This window comes from Solea senegalensis, linkage group LG18 (assembly GCF_019176455.1).
Source record: "Solea senegalensis isolate Sse05_10M linkage group LG18, IFAPA_SoseM_1, whole genome shotgun sequence".
Lineage (NCBI taxonomy): Eukaryota > Metazoa > Chordata > Actinopteri > Pleuronectiformes > Soleidae > Solea > Solea senegalensis.
Genome location: NC_058041.1, coordinates 9,493,324 through 9,511,393, shown reverse-complemented (window position 1 = coordinate 9,511,393; position 18,070 = coordinate 9,493,324). Strand labels below are relative to the sequence as shown.

Genomic DNA, 18,070 nt, shown 5'->3' with positions numbered 1-18,070 from the left:
TGTAAACACATCTACTAGCTGCAGATCTGTCTGTCCTCACAGCCACCCCTCCTCTCTGTCCCAATTTCTCTTATCTTTTTGTTGCACACTGCAACCATAATCCTTTCAACAACTCTTCACATTTCCAATTCAAAGTTCTCTTCTTTCTTTCTGGTTTAAATTGATAGTGTCTTCAAGAGATATTGAGAGGATGCTTGACTGTTTATGTTGACACTGTGACCTTTTGGCTAAGCTACAATAGACCAATCCCTGCCGGTCTCTCTTGCCTGCAGCCCAATAAAGAGTGCACATTGATGCCCCTGTGGCTGACCTGTACTTCCTGCTTGTGTAAGAGGTATTAGATGTTCATTGAGGAAGCAGGGGAACATTATGCTCCTGATTCTGTTAAAAAGAAGTGAGCTCATACACACTCTGATCACAATTGTGCTTTTCTCCTAAAACAAAGGCAGAGATGGAAAGAGGTGGTCTGATTCTTCTGCAACCCATGATATAAGTAATATAAGTATTGATGAGGTCACAGCAGAAACCCTGCGGGTAGATCTGTCCTTTTTCATTATATCCCCTTGTGGATATAAGCATGACTCAAAAGATGCCAGAGGAGAAAGCGTGGTGCAAACAATTCACACCCGCCACATTATGTTCTTTATTATGTAAAAGCTAGATGGTGAAATAATGAGCTCATTTTGATTCATAGGTGGTTTGTCAGGGGCAATATGCTGTTCAGCCAAGCCAACAGCAAGAGTGACTCCAGCAGTTTAGTTTCCTTCAGTGGCTGCTTGTGGTGAGCTGCCACGCCCTGCCCTCTCAATGTAATCAGGAGTGGGACAGCAAGGAGAACAGTGAGAGGGATCACGCACTACACATTCACTCACGCAAAGACTCACCCACAAGGGAGGACAGGGATGAGTGGAGTCAGAGAGAGGCTTAGGAGGATCTACTTTGCGGGGTCAGACAGTCTTTTTGTGCTGACATATTAACCCATATTTTGTAATAAAGAAAGACTATTTTCTGCGTGTAACCCAAAATAAACCCCCTAAGTGCTGCTGTTTGTTCACTTCTGCACCTCTCAGCAGTGACACATGTTGTCATTCTGTGTTCGGGTCTCATTCTTGACTCTGGCTCTATGTAAAGAGGTTAAATCTTCACCGCTAAAAAGGGGAGGTGGCTATTTGTAGTTCCTTTCCCTCTCCTGTCCAAACAAGAAGCTATTCAAACAAGACATGTTGTAAAATTAGGGAAAAGGGGAAAAAAAGGACCATGCATGGCCATGGCCAAAGTGTGGCCTTCTTCAGATGAAAAAGCACAACATAAGCTGAAGACAGGATGAAAATTAGGTCACATTTAATGTGCAAGACATCAGCCTTATACACACATACATTTCCAAATTGTTCATTGGCATGATGTTCAGGAAGCACATGTCGTCATGGAGCCTTGAGCCTCACCACTATGGTAGCTCAGCTGTTAAAGCTGATTCATAATTCATGATGCACTACACATACACAGACTTAAATAGAAATACAGAAATGAATTGACCAGGCAGATCCATAGATTGGCCCTATTTGATTAACGCAGCCTGATATGGTCTGACTTAGACTCGGACTTGACAATCATTTTCACATTTCTGCTTGAAACTCTCTAGCCGAGTGATGTTTGCTTCCACTTCTGTGCTAACATGGCAGATTAGATGTTGCTGGTAGTGCAATGCCTTTCTCATCAGTGGTTCATTTTCCACAGGGAGCGCGTTTTGCTGAATCAGGCTAATGACGGAGTTGCCTCTAAGGTGAAAGCAATTTGAATCTACTTTCACTGACAGGCCTGTGTAGAAGTTGGCAGAAATGCTACACTGAGCACTTCAGGTGAGTTGCTCTGTAAAGGTCGAGAATGAACCATTCATGAACATATTATGACCAATTTGTACAAGTAACAAGCTGAAAGCTGCTAATTGTTTTTAAGGTCTTGATCTTACATTTTCGTTATTCTCTGCACTCGAAAAAGTCTGAAAAGATCTGGGCTGTGTGTGATATACTTATTGACACTTCTCTTGATTTCCAGTCCAGATAGCATTTATAAACCTATTCACAACAGAGAAGCCATGCAATAAAACCAAAAAACTAATATAACAACAAATAACAACAATGAAAAATCCCAGTTGTAGTGGCCTTCTTCACATGCTGGTTTTCATTATTGGCCTTTATGATGGGCCATACTACCGAGGGCCAGGATATATAAAAAAAAAAAACAACAACGAAAAAACAAAAACAATGTCCCTGACCTTGTCTATGTGTATCCATGGCGACAAGGCCTCACTGTAAAACATTTCCCCCTGTGTGCTGCTGACAGTCCAGCCCCGCTGAAGACACGCTTAACAGGGGCTGAGACACAGGCTGTAGTATAAACGCACAGTTCCAGAATACTGACACGTACATGTGTATGAGCACATTTGCAAAGATGCTCCATGACTATAGAGCCTTAACAATGCATTTTGAAATAATGAGGCTTTTAATAATTAAGTCTGCTCTGCAGATCAGCTTCACTTACCCTCACTGTTCTGTATTTTCTAAAACCCTACCCCGGGTCTGTTTGCCTTTAACACCTGTTATTGTCTTTTGTACAGAGTTAAATCAGTAGTGAGATAAAATTCCCCTTCAGTGTCCCATTTAAGAGGCAGAGCAACCATCTTTATCCCTAAGGCTCTAAATATAGCCTTGTCTTTAGCCTCTTAAGGACAGATAATATCACCTCTCTTTTACTACAACACGACATGCTGTTCTGTACAACCATAGCTATTCCACTTACCAGATGACAATGTACCCGAAATAAAAAACTGTTTTGCAAATAACATCCAGTACATTTGCAATTACAATTGTAGATTGAGACAAGTCAGCAAGGAAATATATCTTCTTCATAAATGTATAGTTTAAAAATCCAGTCACTTTATTCTAACACCAAATGACCATACTGGTGGATTTAAACTTCTTGGCTCATAAAATACAAAGCACGTACCACCAAATGTTTCCATGGATACATATGAAAGCACTTCAGTTTTTACACAAAGATTAGATTATGGTGAAACTTAAAAGAGGTAATTAACTTGGCAACAATGGTTCAATCAAGTCACATTATTGTGTCTACATGATAACAGAACGAGAAGGGACCAACACATTCGATTCACTGACAACAGCAACGTCCACTCTGTGTTTCTCTCACAGTGATCACATTTCCCAGCAGTTTTTCGTTTTGTTTTAGTGCCGTTTCAAAACAGTCTTTGGCCTTTGTGGTTGCCCTTTTGACCCATATCAAATTGATGCACATTTCACAGTGTCCCAGACAACACTGGTTTAACAGGTTCCTTGATTTTTCCTAACTGTTTTATTAAGAAACTGGTCAGATCACTCCATCCCCTGCCCTTTGTGATGGTGTAATTACATAACATTGGTCCAAAATGATTGTTCAAATGTCTTTACTAAAAGGCCAACAGAAATGCCATTAGTAATGAAACATAGAATATCCTATCTCTATCTTGTATCCGGGTTGATATAATGGACACTAGTGCTTGCAGTATTTTCCTGAATAATATCTCATTCATAAATCCCTCCTAGTGCACATGTGACCTGTGTACTACTCGCTCAAGGATAAGAAAAGCCTCTTGGGTAAACAGGTAACAGGTGGTCCATGAAAGGCAGTGGCTGAGTCCCTGGGGGGGGGGCGCTGGGGGTTAGCCAGAGAAACGAAGAGAGCAGGTGGCAAAGGGCTTAACCTGAGTTAAAACCCATCCAATGAGCTCATGTCCAGAGGCTTAGCCAGCTTCAAGTTGTCTGCTTTCTGCCAGGACAGCTAAATCTGTGTACTCCCACCCAGTCAGCCAAGTGAGCCTCCAGTCCCTTACTAATCTGTCTGAGCACTGCCCGTAAAGTCATATGGTCGTGGCCTGTGTGTCTGTCTCACAAACAAAGTAAACAAAATAGTTTTATGTATTTGCAAAGCAGCAGCATTATTTCTCCGGCAGTCCACAGCTATAGGTAACCGGGTTGAGATATCCCGTGTGCTATAATCCCATACCATTGTTGTCATTAACCGTCCTCACGCTACCCCCCTCCAGTCATGTCAGGGCAGTCAGGGCAGTTCAGGTAAAGTGAAGGTAAACAACAGGATCCCTGCAGCGTCTCAATAACAAGTGCGCATTGTAAGCTATTCTAATCCTACTCTGTTGATGTGCCTGAGTGAACTTGAGGTGACCCCACTGGGACCGTACAGCAGATCTGTCCATTTCTCATTCTCACCACATACATAATACATATGAATTGTGGTATTCGAGGGGTATTAATCAACAATCTGCAGGTGGAAAAAGGACAAGACCAAAGTCTTTGCATGGCACTGTGATGCCAGCACCTAGTCTGCTGGGGCTGCTGCTGTACTCTAATCCCCTGAGTCCAGCCCTGTTTTAATGACATCATGGCAGACCAAAGCAATAATATTATCCATGAGAGATGGTGTAATTTAAGACAGAAAAAAAGTCAGATCGCAGTGCCGTGGATTACCCAGATATTTCTCGATGTGTTCCGAGTGAAAATCTCCAGCAGCATGAGCAAACACATTTCATTTGTGCATAAATACTGTATGTTTCCCTCAGGCATTGGTTGCTGCTACACTGAGGTGAATCTGAGTATCTGTGTGAGCGGTTGCTAGGCTGTTACTTTCCTGGCTTTTCTTGCTTTATTAAGTGGAGCAGCCCACCCCCAGTATAACTACAACTTCAAACAGCCTGAGCTGAGAGATAATGCATCATTGCAGGTTCACAGTCACTATGCTCATTAACATTTGCACTACCTTCATCATCATGACACACTTGACGGTGGTACTGCTAAATAGTCCCCAAGAGGGACCAGTTTAAGGGCAAGGCCTGCCAGTGTATGGCCCTCATTACATACTGCCCTTCTGTAATCCAGAAGCAATTATTTAAAATATATTTGTACAGCTAAAATTCAAAACACAAAAACCTATGTCCAGCTTTGCTGTTTATACACTTTATACACATTTTGTTAATTCAGAATCACACTCCTGCCACGGATGACTCGAACAGAGAATACAATTAGCATAATGGACCCTTTCTAAGCAGTTAACTTGTCACAAAACATTCAAAAGCCAAACAGAGAAGATGCTTCTTATAACTGTCCAACATTAAATAAAATACCTATACAAATGTTTACACTCTAAAATAATTATCAGCCTCGACTATCCAATAATAATTGGTGTCTAATCTATAGCAGACATAATTGTTGCCGACTGCTCTGATTGTTAAGTGTTACTCACTGAGAGACTGAATCACCATCAGAGCAGATGTTTTATAGTAGAAGTGCAGCTGAAACGCAGCACATGTCGGAGTCCAATTAAACCCCAGGATATCTCTATGGCAAAGCTTTCAGTCCTCTGCTCGTGACAGTATCTGGAGCTTTCTCTCAGGTGTAGGAAAGGTCACACTCTTTGCTGCAGGACTGAGTCATTCAGCATTCATACACAAATGAAACATGACATTTGACCATCACAAACAAGTCGTTTTCAAAAAAAACAGACACCTTATCTGTGACGCCTTGTGACAGGCGAGGGAGAGGAGTGTTCTGCTCCCGCTCCCACACACTGACTGAACCTCCGTCACTCACTCACAGGCACGACCATCTCACCTGTTCATCCACCCTGTGGGCCACGGCTGTAGCCGCCTCCTCTTGCTCAGCATCACTGAGGGGTCGTATCCTCAAGGCGACCTGCGGTACAGAGTGAATTCAGTCATCCTTGAATTTGATCAATGCAAAGATTTTCAATTTACTGAAATGAACGGTTAGAAAATGACAACATTGACAGCACGAAACAGCAAGCGACCTTGCATACTAAATGAGTTCCTAGTCACAAAAGACTGTGTGAACTGAACATGTATATTTATTAAGATTCCTTAGTTAGACTAAGATGGGTCATGCATGAATGTATGACTTGTATGAGCTGCTCTGTATTCTCCTCCATGACGTCAAACCAGAAGAATTTTCGCCCAGAAGAGCTCATTCTCAGCTCAGAATGATTTACAAAATTTTAGCTGCGTTTCTGTTGTGACTAATTAAATACACAACTGCATTTATGGGAGGAGTACAATCCGATGGTAAAATAGGATTTCCGATGAGGACTGAAACTTAGGATATCTTGGTCTCGGCATTATTAAAGATACAAGAAATGTATGAAGATGTCTAAAAGGTAAGGAACTCTGATTTTGAAAGAACTGCGTTTGAATTAAGCTGATTGTCTGTTTTTATGCACGTGTGTTGACGTAGTGATAACATTCTGCCACTATTAAACAACACTCATCTGGAATGTGAAATAATTACGTGTAGTTTAGCCGTTCTGAGCCAGGTGGTCTGTGAATTATTATTAATTATTACATTAATCATTAAGAGTCCTTGTCCTTCATTTCTTCCCATATTCCGTATGTGAGATGTGATTAAAAATGAATTAAAAATACACAATCACAGCTGTTCTGTCATGTTTCAGAAATTGGCTGGCATATGTAACTGGTGACAAGGTCTCGATCAAAAGTAAAATATGATGAATGCCTGGGCATTAGTAATGCTCATACAAATCCAATGTCCTTTTACCAAAGCAACGGTGTGGGAATAATCTGGACGTGTGTCTGTCAGTACTCAGTGGAAAGTGTATTACAATCTGGACAGCAGAGGGGCCAGGCAAATGAAACAGCCACTTCAATAATTTAGACAAGGCCATAGTGCAGGTAATGAAGTGCTGGACTACAACTAACCATTATTTTTGATAACAGACTGTACTTTGTTTCATCCCTGCATTTTGTCCACAATAACGTGGTCAATAAAATGTCACAAAACAACATCCAGTGCGCAGGTGACACCGATACGACACTCAGTATGAAGTCTGGTACATGGTCAAAATAAAGGAACCAGAGATGAGAGAAAGGAAAATGTAGAATCCAAAACAATCCACAGAAACCCAACAAATTTCACATAAAGGCTTCACAAACCAAATGTAAACGTGTGAATAAGAAGCAGCAACAGCTATTTGATGTGTTGTTTAGAAGCTTACAATATTAAAATATGTAACACAACTGTATTCACTCACAAATATTTGTATCAGTTAATACTCGAGGATGTGATATCAGTATTGATGCTGGACACGAAAAAGTAGTATTGAACCATTCAAGAGGCTAAAATTATTCATTTGATTAATTTCCCCTTTGATCAAGTGATTAATTTATTAATCACCAAGGCTAAATGTTGCAGTTTAAACACAAACAATACACTCTGAAACATTTAGTTATAAAGAAAACCAGGAAGAATCTTTAATGAGATACACCTGTACAGGTTGATTAAATGCAATTACACCTGTTGTGTTTTAAAGCTGCTGTTGTAATGCCTTTAATATGCCGACAGGTACTAATTAAGGTGCAATAGAGTAACAGTATAGATATAGATAAACAATGGAGACATAGAGAAACAACTTATAGTCATAAGTTGGTGTTTTCTTTGAAACTTGTTGATTAAAGTTACTGAACACTAACAAGACAACAAGGAAACTCGTCTGAGCAAAAATAATGAAATAAATAAAAATATAAGTGTGTCCTTACAGTGAGTTGTTGGTCCTTCGACTCCCCCGTGTCCTTCATGGTCACTTCGGTTCACACTGAGGGACAAAAGAGCATCAACAGCAGACGGGACACTGATCCATCCTGCTCTGCACCTGCGGAATGGACCACAACCTCCACCTTCACCTCCTCTTTCTCCTCCCGCAGCCCCCGGGTCTCTGCTGCTGAACTCACTCCTGTTCCACCGCGAAGCAAACACAACAGCAACTACTGTCCAGCCAAAGCCTGAACACCGTCTTTGTCCTATATTTTTGTAGAGTTGTTGGGTTTTTTTTCCCTCCTGCCTGACACTCAACAGCAACGTAGCTCCGTTGTGTCTCTGCGCGTCAGAGTGCGTGTCCGCTCCGTAGTAACGTTTCCCCGCAGTGTGTTTCCGCTGAGGACAACGATTCACCTGGCGACAGGCGGTAAAGAGGGAGAGAGAGGGAGGGAGGGGGAGAGAGAGAGCACGAGCAACAGCGGCAGCAACAGAAGCTCACCTGCTGCATTCACTTCTCACTTTTCTGTCTGTCTGTCGCGCTCTGCTGCTGCTGCGCGCGCGCGCGCGCGTGTTGTCCCTAGAGACCCCTCGACAGTGTCAGACAGCTACTGTCAACAACACTACTTCCGAATATAAAACAGTACATATATATAAAGACAGACAGAATTAATTAAATAAACGTAAGCTGTGATGCAAAATATTATGGACTGCAAAATAATATGTGGTCTTTCGTGTTGCTGTCACTCAATTTGAACTGCAAAATACACATTATCAACTCTGTATAACCCTTACTTATGTTACTCATTATACTATGCTGACCCCTGCTGGACAAAAGGAGAATGCCCAATTTAGCCCATAATGAAGGGAATGTATGTATCTATCTATCTGATATGTGTCGTGTGATTTACAATATCTGCAGTGCATTTATGTCCTAAAAAATAAATGAAGTATGCACACTGGTGTTGAAGATGGTGAAATATAGTATATAGATGGTAGCTTGTTAAGTAATAATGAGTTAACTTCCAACGACACAATTACGACACGTTCACAAATGTACTGAAAACCTGTTTATTCAGCTCACAATGAGTTGTCACACTCTTGAGGTCACACACAAAATTAAGCACCACGGCCGGTGCCTGTACAGTGTCACATGCTAAAAGAAACGACACAAATCAGGATTAATAAATTACACCGCATGTATTAGATCCCTACAGAAAACCACTGTTAAGTCATTTCAACCATGTTGCATGTACTGATGAAAATAATTACCTGAATATTCTCATTGACTACAGTTAGTGCAACACAGCTTACAGCAAAAAGAAATGACAACTTTTTTTTTTTCTCTCGCATTAGTTGAATTAGATATACAGACAATAGAAATTATGGCCCTTTAGAAAGTACAAAAAAGAGTGATCCTATGTGACACTTCCACAAAAAAAACTAGAAAATATATTTATAAAAAAAATGGCACGTTGTTTAAAGAAAAATAAAAACAGAGTTATTGTACATTTACTTTTATTTACAGAGGTCTTGGTCGCAAGGTAGTCTCGTCCCCAGAGATGTAGAAACAAAAAGCTTCACTTGCAGGCGTGTCTGTGTGTGAATGTAAATAAATTATGAGTCAACATTGCCTCCTCCTGTGTGCTGTCAGTGCTGGGGGTTTGTGCTTCACAGATATCAAGCATGAAGCAAGAAAATATGATGCCGTGTTTACATTTTGGTTGTGGAATATCACACACACGCACACATCTCCTTTTCAAAGATTCACATTGTTTACTTATCGCGAACATGTTTAGTTTTTGCTGCAGCGAGATATTACGAATCCTCACATTCCTATAATCTGTTTAGTCAAAAAAAGAGATCACCTGTTTCACTAACACGTTTAACCCGAAGGCCTCAGGTAAACACCTGTTTTTCCCTCCGCGCTGAACAACAACGATAGTACTGTTCATAGTTCAAGACTTGTGAGCGGGTACATTCCTTCAACAGACTACTGGGAGCAAAAATAAAAGAGAGTACAGATATGGTTCTGTTGTCCTGAGACAGAGTAGATGTGACACTGTTCTTTGCGATGCTTGGAACAACCACACAACACACACACACACACACACACCCGTCTCTTCTTGGATGTGTGTCTTTGCTTGTCAGGATGTTTTCCTCCTCAGACAGACAAAGTAGTCTATGCTTGGAAGTCGTTCCCAAAGTGTCTTCTCTGCTCCTCAGTCATGGACAGATAGGTGGCCCTCATGCTGGGAGAATACTGCGGATGGGAAGACAAATACAGAGACATGCAGAAGTGAATATTTAAGGTGGATTCACAAAGTATGAGCCTCGTCATTGGCTGATAATGATGACAAATGCACAGAAAATCTGTCTTTTGACACAGATATAGTTCTTTCAAATCTGAAGGGCTGAAACTGCTCTAAGGGTTTATGTAGTCAGCTTGGATTTACTGCTGTTAAACTATATTAAAATCCAGGAGATCAAGGATGAAAGAGGTTCTGGGAGAATTCTTTGATAGCTGATTATATTTGAACCCTCTGGTTCTTTAATAAAAGATAAAAGACTTAAAAGTGTTGCACCAAAACTAGTGTTTACGCCTTTCAAACAATACCCAGCACCAATCTTAACAGCTAATCTGAGCTTATTACAGCTGCTGTACTCCAAAAATGAGTACGGTAAACTGGACCAAGTGTCACTGGTGGGCACGAAAGAAAAGAATGAAGAAACTGAGGTTGGAACACACATTTTCAACAATACTATCCCTATACTAGTAATACAAAGCAAAATGCAAATCGGTGAAGTATTCTTTTAATAGTTTGCTTATTTCAAGCACCTTTATAGTAATAATGATGCCATTTTACTTTACTTACAGTAATACCCCAAATGAAATACACTGTATATACATATCAAGCTGTATGATAGAAGCAGGACTTCATGCACAGGGGCTAACTGTGAGGAAAAGTCAGGACTATAAACTACAGTAGCACCGTGTGGACAACAGGGGGCTACATTCCTCACTAATTCACAAGATGAGGACATCACAGGTTGTGAGTTTTTAAAGCCATGCCAAAACCACACAGGAACCAAACAAGGTGATGTGAGGTGAAGGAAAGTGAAGAGATAAAAGATGCATCAGAGAGGAAAAGGGTGGGGAGGGGGGGAGAGAGTGGGATCAATCCTGATGAAGATTTTAAAAGACTTACTCTGTTTCTATACTGCTGAGAGTATATCTCCAAAAGTTGATTAAAAGAAAGAGGGAATATAGAAATAAAAGGTACAAACAAACATATACATACATGTGACAAACGGAGGAAGGAAAAAACAAAAAAAACATATATGAAAGAAGCTGTTAGCTGAAGACTATACTGCATGATGTTGCACAGTTGCAGTCACGACTTGGTATTAATTAGGAATAGGGCTCATAAGACAAAGAACATCACAGTTTCTGCGTGTGGTTCAGTTAGAAAAAGCAGCTGAAGGTTAATGAGAATGAAGAACGACATCAAAGCAACAACAAAAAAAAGACGTTATTAATATTTCATTGACAAGAAAACCCTGCAGCGAGACTGACATGATCAGTCCAATGTGAATTCATTTCGTGTTAAACACTGTGGATTTTAAACCTTTGAAAGGAAATTCAACGTGTAAATAGTGTTAATTAACTTCATTTACCTGAGAAATGCAGCGTTTTCTTAAACATATTAAAAAAGATGTTTACAGAGAGCATGAAGCTTGAAGCATGAAGCCAGAGTGCACGTATGTGCTGTACGCGAGGGAGTGCATGTTGAATATTTGATCTTAAATGTTTCTATTTTTATCTTTTGTCGTTTGACAAGAGACAAGTGGCCCAGTGGGGGACACGTGTATCCAGTGATGGAGAAAACCTTTAGTGGCAACACAGAGACAGAGGGAGTTTATGGGTTAAGACTTCACCGTCACTTTCGATTAGGAATTTTGCCTGAGAGGAGCAAAATGATGTTCATTTCACAATTAAATATTAACCACTTTTCTGCTTCTCTCCCTGCTTTGATAGTGCAAATCCCCCTGTAAGTTATGAGGGGAAGGAAAAAGGCAAATATCTTAATAAATCATTAAATGAGCAAAGAAAGGTTATTAAACATCAGAGATGGGAGACTTAAGTGGAGACTTAGACTTGAGTAAACCAGGTAAAAAACCTGGCAACCGAGCAACACAAAGTAAGACAGGAAGTCAGCTAATGCTAGTTAACATCTTGGCAGGTGGCAGCTGGTTATAATAAGTTAGACTTATATTTGAAACACCATTCCATGGCTTAACGTAGGCCTAATGTCAGTATTCTTTACATTTTAGGCACAGTAGGTTTATTTTTCTTCATTTTATTGATATTAATTGAATAGATTTTTTAAAAACAATTCAGCTGTATGAGATGATGAAGCAGTCCTCACATTGAGCGAGTAATGCAGTGTTTCTGTTACTGACGAAACTCTAGCAGTTCAAAATGACTGTCTACATCGTCTATATTCATAACTTGCTTGATTCTTACAAGAATGACTTTAGACATGTTTGAGACTTGAAGGTTAACACTTGAGTCGGTGATGTCAATGTGAAACTTAGGGGAAAGAAAGTGAGCTGAGTCAGAGGACTAAAATATGAATGACATAATGGACAGTTATACTTGTGAAAACATCTTCCTGCGCTTTAAATGTTAAGTCTGTCTACTGGGAATTGACATTATAAGGCGGACTTAGCCTCTGGGACCCAACGCACCGAAGGGGGTGGAGATCCGCGTCCAATCAGCGGCACGTTCTCGTACCGTGGATTTCCCCCAAACAGAGCTGTCTGGTTCCTGGGAAAGAGTGAAATAAATGACTCAGAAGCAGTAGGAGTTTTGAAATGTGTATTTCCCGTGACAGACCGCATCAGTTCACTCACATGTACTCTGACATGGGGGCGTTGGAGACGGTGGGGGCGGGTGGGTGCAGGCTGCTCTGGCTGCCCATGCTGCTGCTGTAGCTGCAGAAGCTGTGCATGTTGGTGTGGTTCGGGTTCTGCGAGCCTGTTCTTCTTGCGCGTGGGTTGAACGGGTCCTCCTCGTCAATGTCGTCATAATCTCGTTCCCTGCGAGCGGAGGAAAAGCATCGCGAGGGATACAATAATTGATTTGCTCCAGTGGATTTTAAACTGTGAGGCAGGGGAGCTATCATGATCACACATTAGTCTTTAATAAAGCTGTTCATTGACTTTAAAAATCACAATAACAATGATAAATAAAGAAATAAAGAAATAAAGAAATAAAGAAATAACAATGCTACCGTTTAACTCAGGGGTCTCAAACTCGATTGACCCTGGGGCCGCATGAGCCTTAGATTTGGTAATCATGATTTTCTATCACGATATAGCAATGACATTTTTGACCATATTTTACACAATTTCAAAATAAAGGTGCTTGTTTTGATGTGTAACCATATATAATTAAACAAAAAAATTAATGTATACATATCACATACAAACATTTAAATGGCGGGCCACATGTCTGAATTCCCCTGAGACCTGTGTTTTCCAAATATCTTCTTTTTAAAAAGGATTAACGATTGTGACCCAATTCAAAGAGCAAATTTAACAGTATTGCAAACTATTTTTACTGAAAATCAGACATTTCCAAGAGATCTATGTGTGACGTATAAATCACAACTTCATGTCATTCATGTTATTTAATAAATGTTAAACAGAAAATGTTAAAATCTTAAAGAAAATGTGCAAATTTACTTGGCGATGCAAAACAAAAGGTCTCAGTCTGTGTCTTGAGATTAATATTCTTGACTTCTGAAGTTCTAATTTGCTACATTGTAAACACACAGAAATCAAGGATGTATAGAGGCTGATTTTAGAATAGGCATAGAATAACATGAGGAGAGTATGATGAGAATTTTAAGAGGTTGTCTCTCGAGGTATTGTATACAATATTTATACTGTATGTCCTGCGTGTTTCATATGCAAGGTCCAATTTTTATCAGTGCACAAAAAAGGGCAAAACCATGACTAAAGGTTTATACAGTCTACTTGGTGTGCATGCACAGTGGGTGCAGGACGAGGAAATGAGGGCGCTCAGGCAGGCACGCAAACAGAGAATGAACTGACCTGCAGGCAATTTGTCTCCACGCCTTGGGAATGGCACACAGCATGACAGTGAAGGCACAGGCTGTGAGGATGGAGAAGAGGCAGAGGTAGAGCACACCCTCCACCCCGTCATAGCACACCCCCACCATGGCATCCAGGTAGTCCTTAAGAGGTCAAACCAAGCATAAACAGCACATTCACAGTTTGTCTGTGTGAGGGGACTCTCAACTGCCATGTCTGAATTCACAGCAGACAAAGCGAGAGCACGTAGAGTGCTGTGTGTGTGTGTGTGTCGTCTCCGGGAAGGCATGTACACTACCTCATTATCAACTACACCACATACACAAGCAACGCTGTGTGTCAGAGGGTGCCGGAAACTCACACGTCGCAAAGGAAAACACGGCAAGGAGATGTTTTTGTTCAGTGTCCACTTACTTCGACCCTGCTTTAGCTCTGCTCTGTTCCAAGTTACACTTTTACTTTCACGGTGAAACGCCGCATGTCGAATTTTTCTACCGCTCTGACCTAGTTGTGCTGCTGCGACACCAATTAAGATCCAGGGTACCAACCTTATTGAGTCCTCTGCAGTCCAACAGGGCAGTCAGCTGGTGCAGACTGGCCTCCGAGGAATTGAGCAAATGCTGGATACCGAGCAGGTCTCTCTGTGGAGAGGTCAGTATATCACTGAACACATCATAAAATAAAGAAAATCTGCATGTAATATAATTGGAACATCCTTTCAATCCCATTGTAGTGATTTTGTTTCTACATTAAAGTGCAGAGCAAGTCTTTATGTATTCATGCAAGAGATACCTCAGCAGTGGGGAACAGCGGTACAGCAAACTGCAGCAGACTCTGGATCTGGATCTGCATGGTGGTCAGGGACCTCTGGAAGATCGTCAGTGGCTGCAAACGAGAGAATCAGAAACGCGTCAACTTTAGTGTGCGTCCTTAAAGGAGAGTCAAGACAATGTGCACACAATGTAAAAGATAACGGTGTTTTGGAGACACTGTTGTTCTCTGAGAACGCAGAGATGAAAGCAGAATTTCACACATATTATTACAGCTGTGTTTGCATTATGAGTGGGGTTGTGTATTGGCAAAAATCGGCCGAAATGACACATATTCCGTTGCAGCGGTGACGATACAAAATACTGTGATATATCGGCATACTATATGCAAGAAGATATATAATATTATATTATATTATATTATATTATATTATATTATATTATATTATATTATATTATATTATATTATGTTATATGCTTAAATGTTAGGTTTTGGGTTCTATTTTCCTTTGTAACACAATCGTCCTGTAGGTGTATGTGCCCACCAGCAGAGGGCACCTTCTGCCTGGTGCCCTTTTTTAAAAAAATAAAAAAATAAATAATAAATAACCTATCACCCAATGCAATACTTGAATTCAGCTTTCACTTAATATTCAAATGAAAGTGTGTCTTGGCAGTTACATAACCGGCCTGTGGTGCAATATTAAACTGAAACAGGATATGGTCAATTACCTCTGCTATCCATAAATGTAATTGGTTTCCTCTGATTTGAATTTTTCTGCAGATCTGTGGGACTGTCCGTGGTCAAATTGCTCTCTGCAGCATAACCTAATTCCCCGAGAAGATGTGGCATTTTTAACGTAAAGCTTGTTCAAAGACAGAAACGACACAGCAAGTGGACGGAGGAGGACAGAAAGAAAGGGTGGTGATAACATTAGGAGTGAAGAGGAGATGTGGAAAGAAGCAGCCTTAATGCAGGAGGGATGTCTGCAATGAAATGAAACAAGTTTGGCAGAAAAAAGACCCTGGTACGTTTTGGTTTGTTTACTTCAGGAAACAGGAGAAAGAGGCCCAGAGGAAGAAGTGGTAAGGAATACTGACAGCTGTGTGGCCATTTTGTAACTTGTAGTAGAGTCCTGAGGTGAGGAGAGGATGCATGTAAGGCAGACTGAGCTGGGCTCAGTAGGGAAGAGTTTGATAAAGATGAAACTTGAGGAGCAGGGAAATGGACTCCTCGTCCAGAACTGGTTTAGTAAATTTGTGGCAAGCGGATAAATTGGTTCTCGATAGCAATTTGCAGACATTTAGTTTGAATTACTGTCTTTTAAATGACTTTATTTAAGGATTAAACAGACATTTAAATGCCAGGCCAGCAAATAATGAAATAATAATAATATTGTTATTTATTCATCATTCAAATGAATTAATTGCAGATGGTAACACTCCAGTGTTTTTCAGCTGACTAAACAACACTTCACTTTAACCATTACACACACAGCACCGGGAACCTGTGAATCACAAAATGAATGTCACAGTAGAGACTGACACATTTTCTTACCTGCTGGAAGGGGTTGGAGAGAGTCTGGTTGCAGTAAAGATAGTAATGAATAATATCTGTGGACGCACACATGCACAAAAAAACGGATTAAAATTCCCTCAACCACCATTTGATTCTTTACTAAAGTACAATTAGAGCCATGACCACATTTTAACATCATTAATACAACATTAATCCCATTAATCAAACTGTCGCTCACCAGCACTGACGGTACTCTTTGTCTGGCTCATGAGATACTTGTCAGGAGACACACAGAAATCACTTGTGCCCTGAAATAAAACAGGAGACACGTGAGCGCAACGGACGGACACGACAACAAAGACACAGTGGATGACAAGGAATCCTGATTTCTGAAAATAAAAAAATTAAAAGGTACTCTGCCTGACAATAACGTGACATTGACACTAGACAAAGCTGAGTTTACAAAAAAAAAAGGCAAATTCTAATAATCTCCTTAAACGTGTCTAGACATCCATACTTCTCAGTTCTGTCACTCAGCAACACTTTCACTCCACTGCACAGTGCTAACAAGAAAGTCCTGTGAACTCATGCTGTCTGAATGCTAAATGTCCCCTGGGCTGAGGACAAACACCCTGCATGCAGCTTCTCTGGGGGAACACTAATGAGCCCCACACACAAGTAAGTGAAAGCAAGACAGAATTTCTCAGCAAACCCAGAGACACTTCGTTAGAAACATGGAACACCAAGGAGTTCACTGGCAGCTTTGTCAGAATCCATGAAGGGAAACAGTGAATCCCGGAGAATCCAACCGCTCTGATTTACTGCTGTCTATAATTTAGAGTTCTGAGAAAAGGGGATTCATTATACACTCACTCACTGTGTACTCAGGCACTTATTTAACTGTAGTATTGATTCACCAGCGCACACAGTTGAAAGATTCTCATGCAGGCACTCAAACATCTGCAGTGGATGGAGCACAAACATGCACCTGTAACCACAGGCTAAATTTAAATCCACCGCGCTGGTTCTCATTTGCAGGTCGGGTTTTATGTGACACGACTATCGACAAATAACTCAACTTGCGGAAATAAAACCACTTCCAACTTATTCCTTGTCGCAGAGTAAAGGACCAGTGGACACTAAACCGCAGAGTCCAGCGAAGGTCATCCTCAGGCGAACACCACGAGAGAGACAAGTTACATAAGAGGCAAACATTTTTTTTCTCAAGGTAAAGATTAACTAGGTTTGGACACTGCAGCAGATTGACACAATATTTATTTTGCCACAATCTTAGGCCAGAAACTGGATTATCATGTCGAGTTTAAGACAATGCACCTCGACGTGTCCGTCAGAGAGGGCGAGCGCTCCACAGAAGCGGCCACTGAATCCGGACAGTCAGTCCGAGACGTGGTTGGAATGTGAACATGAAGGTTTTTTTTAGGAAGTGGTAAAAAAATCAATAACATAAAGTCTGACTGTGCAGCGGTCGCTCTCTCTGATGGACATGTCGGGACAAAATGTCGAGATTAAAGTGGGAATGTCGGAAAAAAAAAAAGTCTTCATGCGTGGCCCTAATAATAGTTCCACACTTGCTTTAGTGTGTAAAGTATGTTTTTGCGGTGGACTCCAGGACAACGTCAGGATAAATAAACAACATTTATTTTGGAAAGTGTTTATGCCTCTCAATAGAGCACTTCTCTTAAAGTGGTTAATCTCTATTACACGTCAGCGTTTTGGGTTTTGCTGACATTGCCAAGGACAAGCAAACAAGAGCATCTGGGGATCGGACTATCAGCCACCCGTTTACTGGACGGATGGCTACCCCCTGAGCCACACCTGCCGAGAAGGATTTGATGCCGTCGTCGTCGTGTAACGTCTGAGCCGCAGGAGCAGCCTGACTGAACTGTAAATCACCTCTACGACACTGCTGTGCTCGCGTCTTTGGACGATTTTGGATCGTAAGCTCTGTTTTCTTTTTCCTCCCCACACATTACGAGTCTAACGCCACCGAAGACTTGTAAAATAGGACA

General features: G+C 40.9%; 2 protein-coding genes across 3 annotated transcripts in view; both read right to left on the bottom strand.

Moving 5' to 3' along the window:
• kif19 (kinesin family member 19) overlaps nt 1-8,164 on the bottom strand; it is a 30,072-nt gene extending 21,908 nt beyond the window's left edge. Inside the window, exons 1-2 of the mRNA XM_044013735.1 lie at nt 7,634-8,164; nt 5,679-5,759 (exon numbers count right to left, since the gene is read on the bottom strand). Coding sequence (XP_043869670.1) covers nt 5,679-5,759; nt 7,634-7,672 — 120 coding nt within the window. The 5' untranslated portion in view covers nt 7,673-8,164. The remainder of the gene's footprint in view (nt 1-5,678; nt 5,760-7,633) is intronic.
• Nucleotides 8,165-8,685: 521 nt separating this feature from the next.
• ttyh2 (tweety family member 2) overlaps nt 8,686-18,070 on the bottom strand; it is a 47,921-nt gene continuing 38,536 nt past the window's right edge. Inside the window, exons 7-15 of one of the 2 annotated variants that reach the window (XM_044014551.1) lie at nt 16,279-16,348; nt 16,080-16,135; nt 14,544-14,636; nt 14,300-14,392; nt 13,752-13,894; nt 12,546-12,731; nt 12,381-12,459; nt 10,838-10,864; nt 8,686-9,891 (exon numbers count right to left, since the gene is read on the bottom strand). In XM_044014551.1, the coding sequence (XP_043870486.1) occupies nt 9,811-9,891; nt 10,838-10,864; nt 12,381-12,459; nt 12,546-12,731; nt 13,752-13,894; nt 14,300-14,392; nt 14,544-14,636; nt 16,080-16,135; nt 16,279-16,348 (828 nt within the window). In that variant the 3' untranslated portion in view covers nt 8,686-9,810. The remainder of the gene's footprint in view (nt 9,892-10,837; nt 10,865-12,380; nt 12,460-12,545; nt 12,732-13,751; nt 13,895-14,299; nt 14,393-14,543; nt 14,637-16,079; nt 16,136-16,278; nt 16,349-18,070) is intronic. The other variant, XM_044014552.1, reaches the window with a different exon arrangement.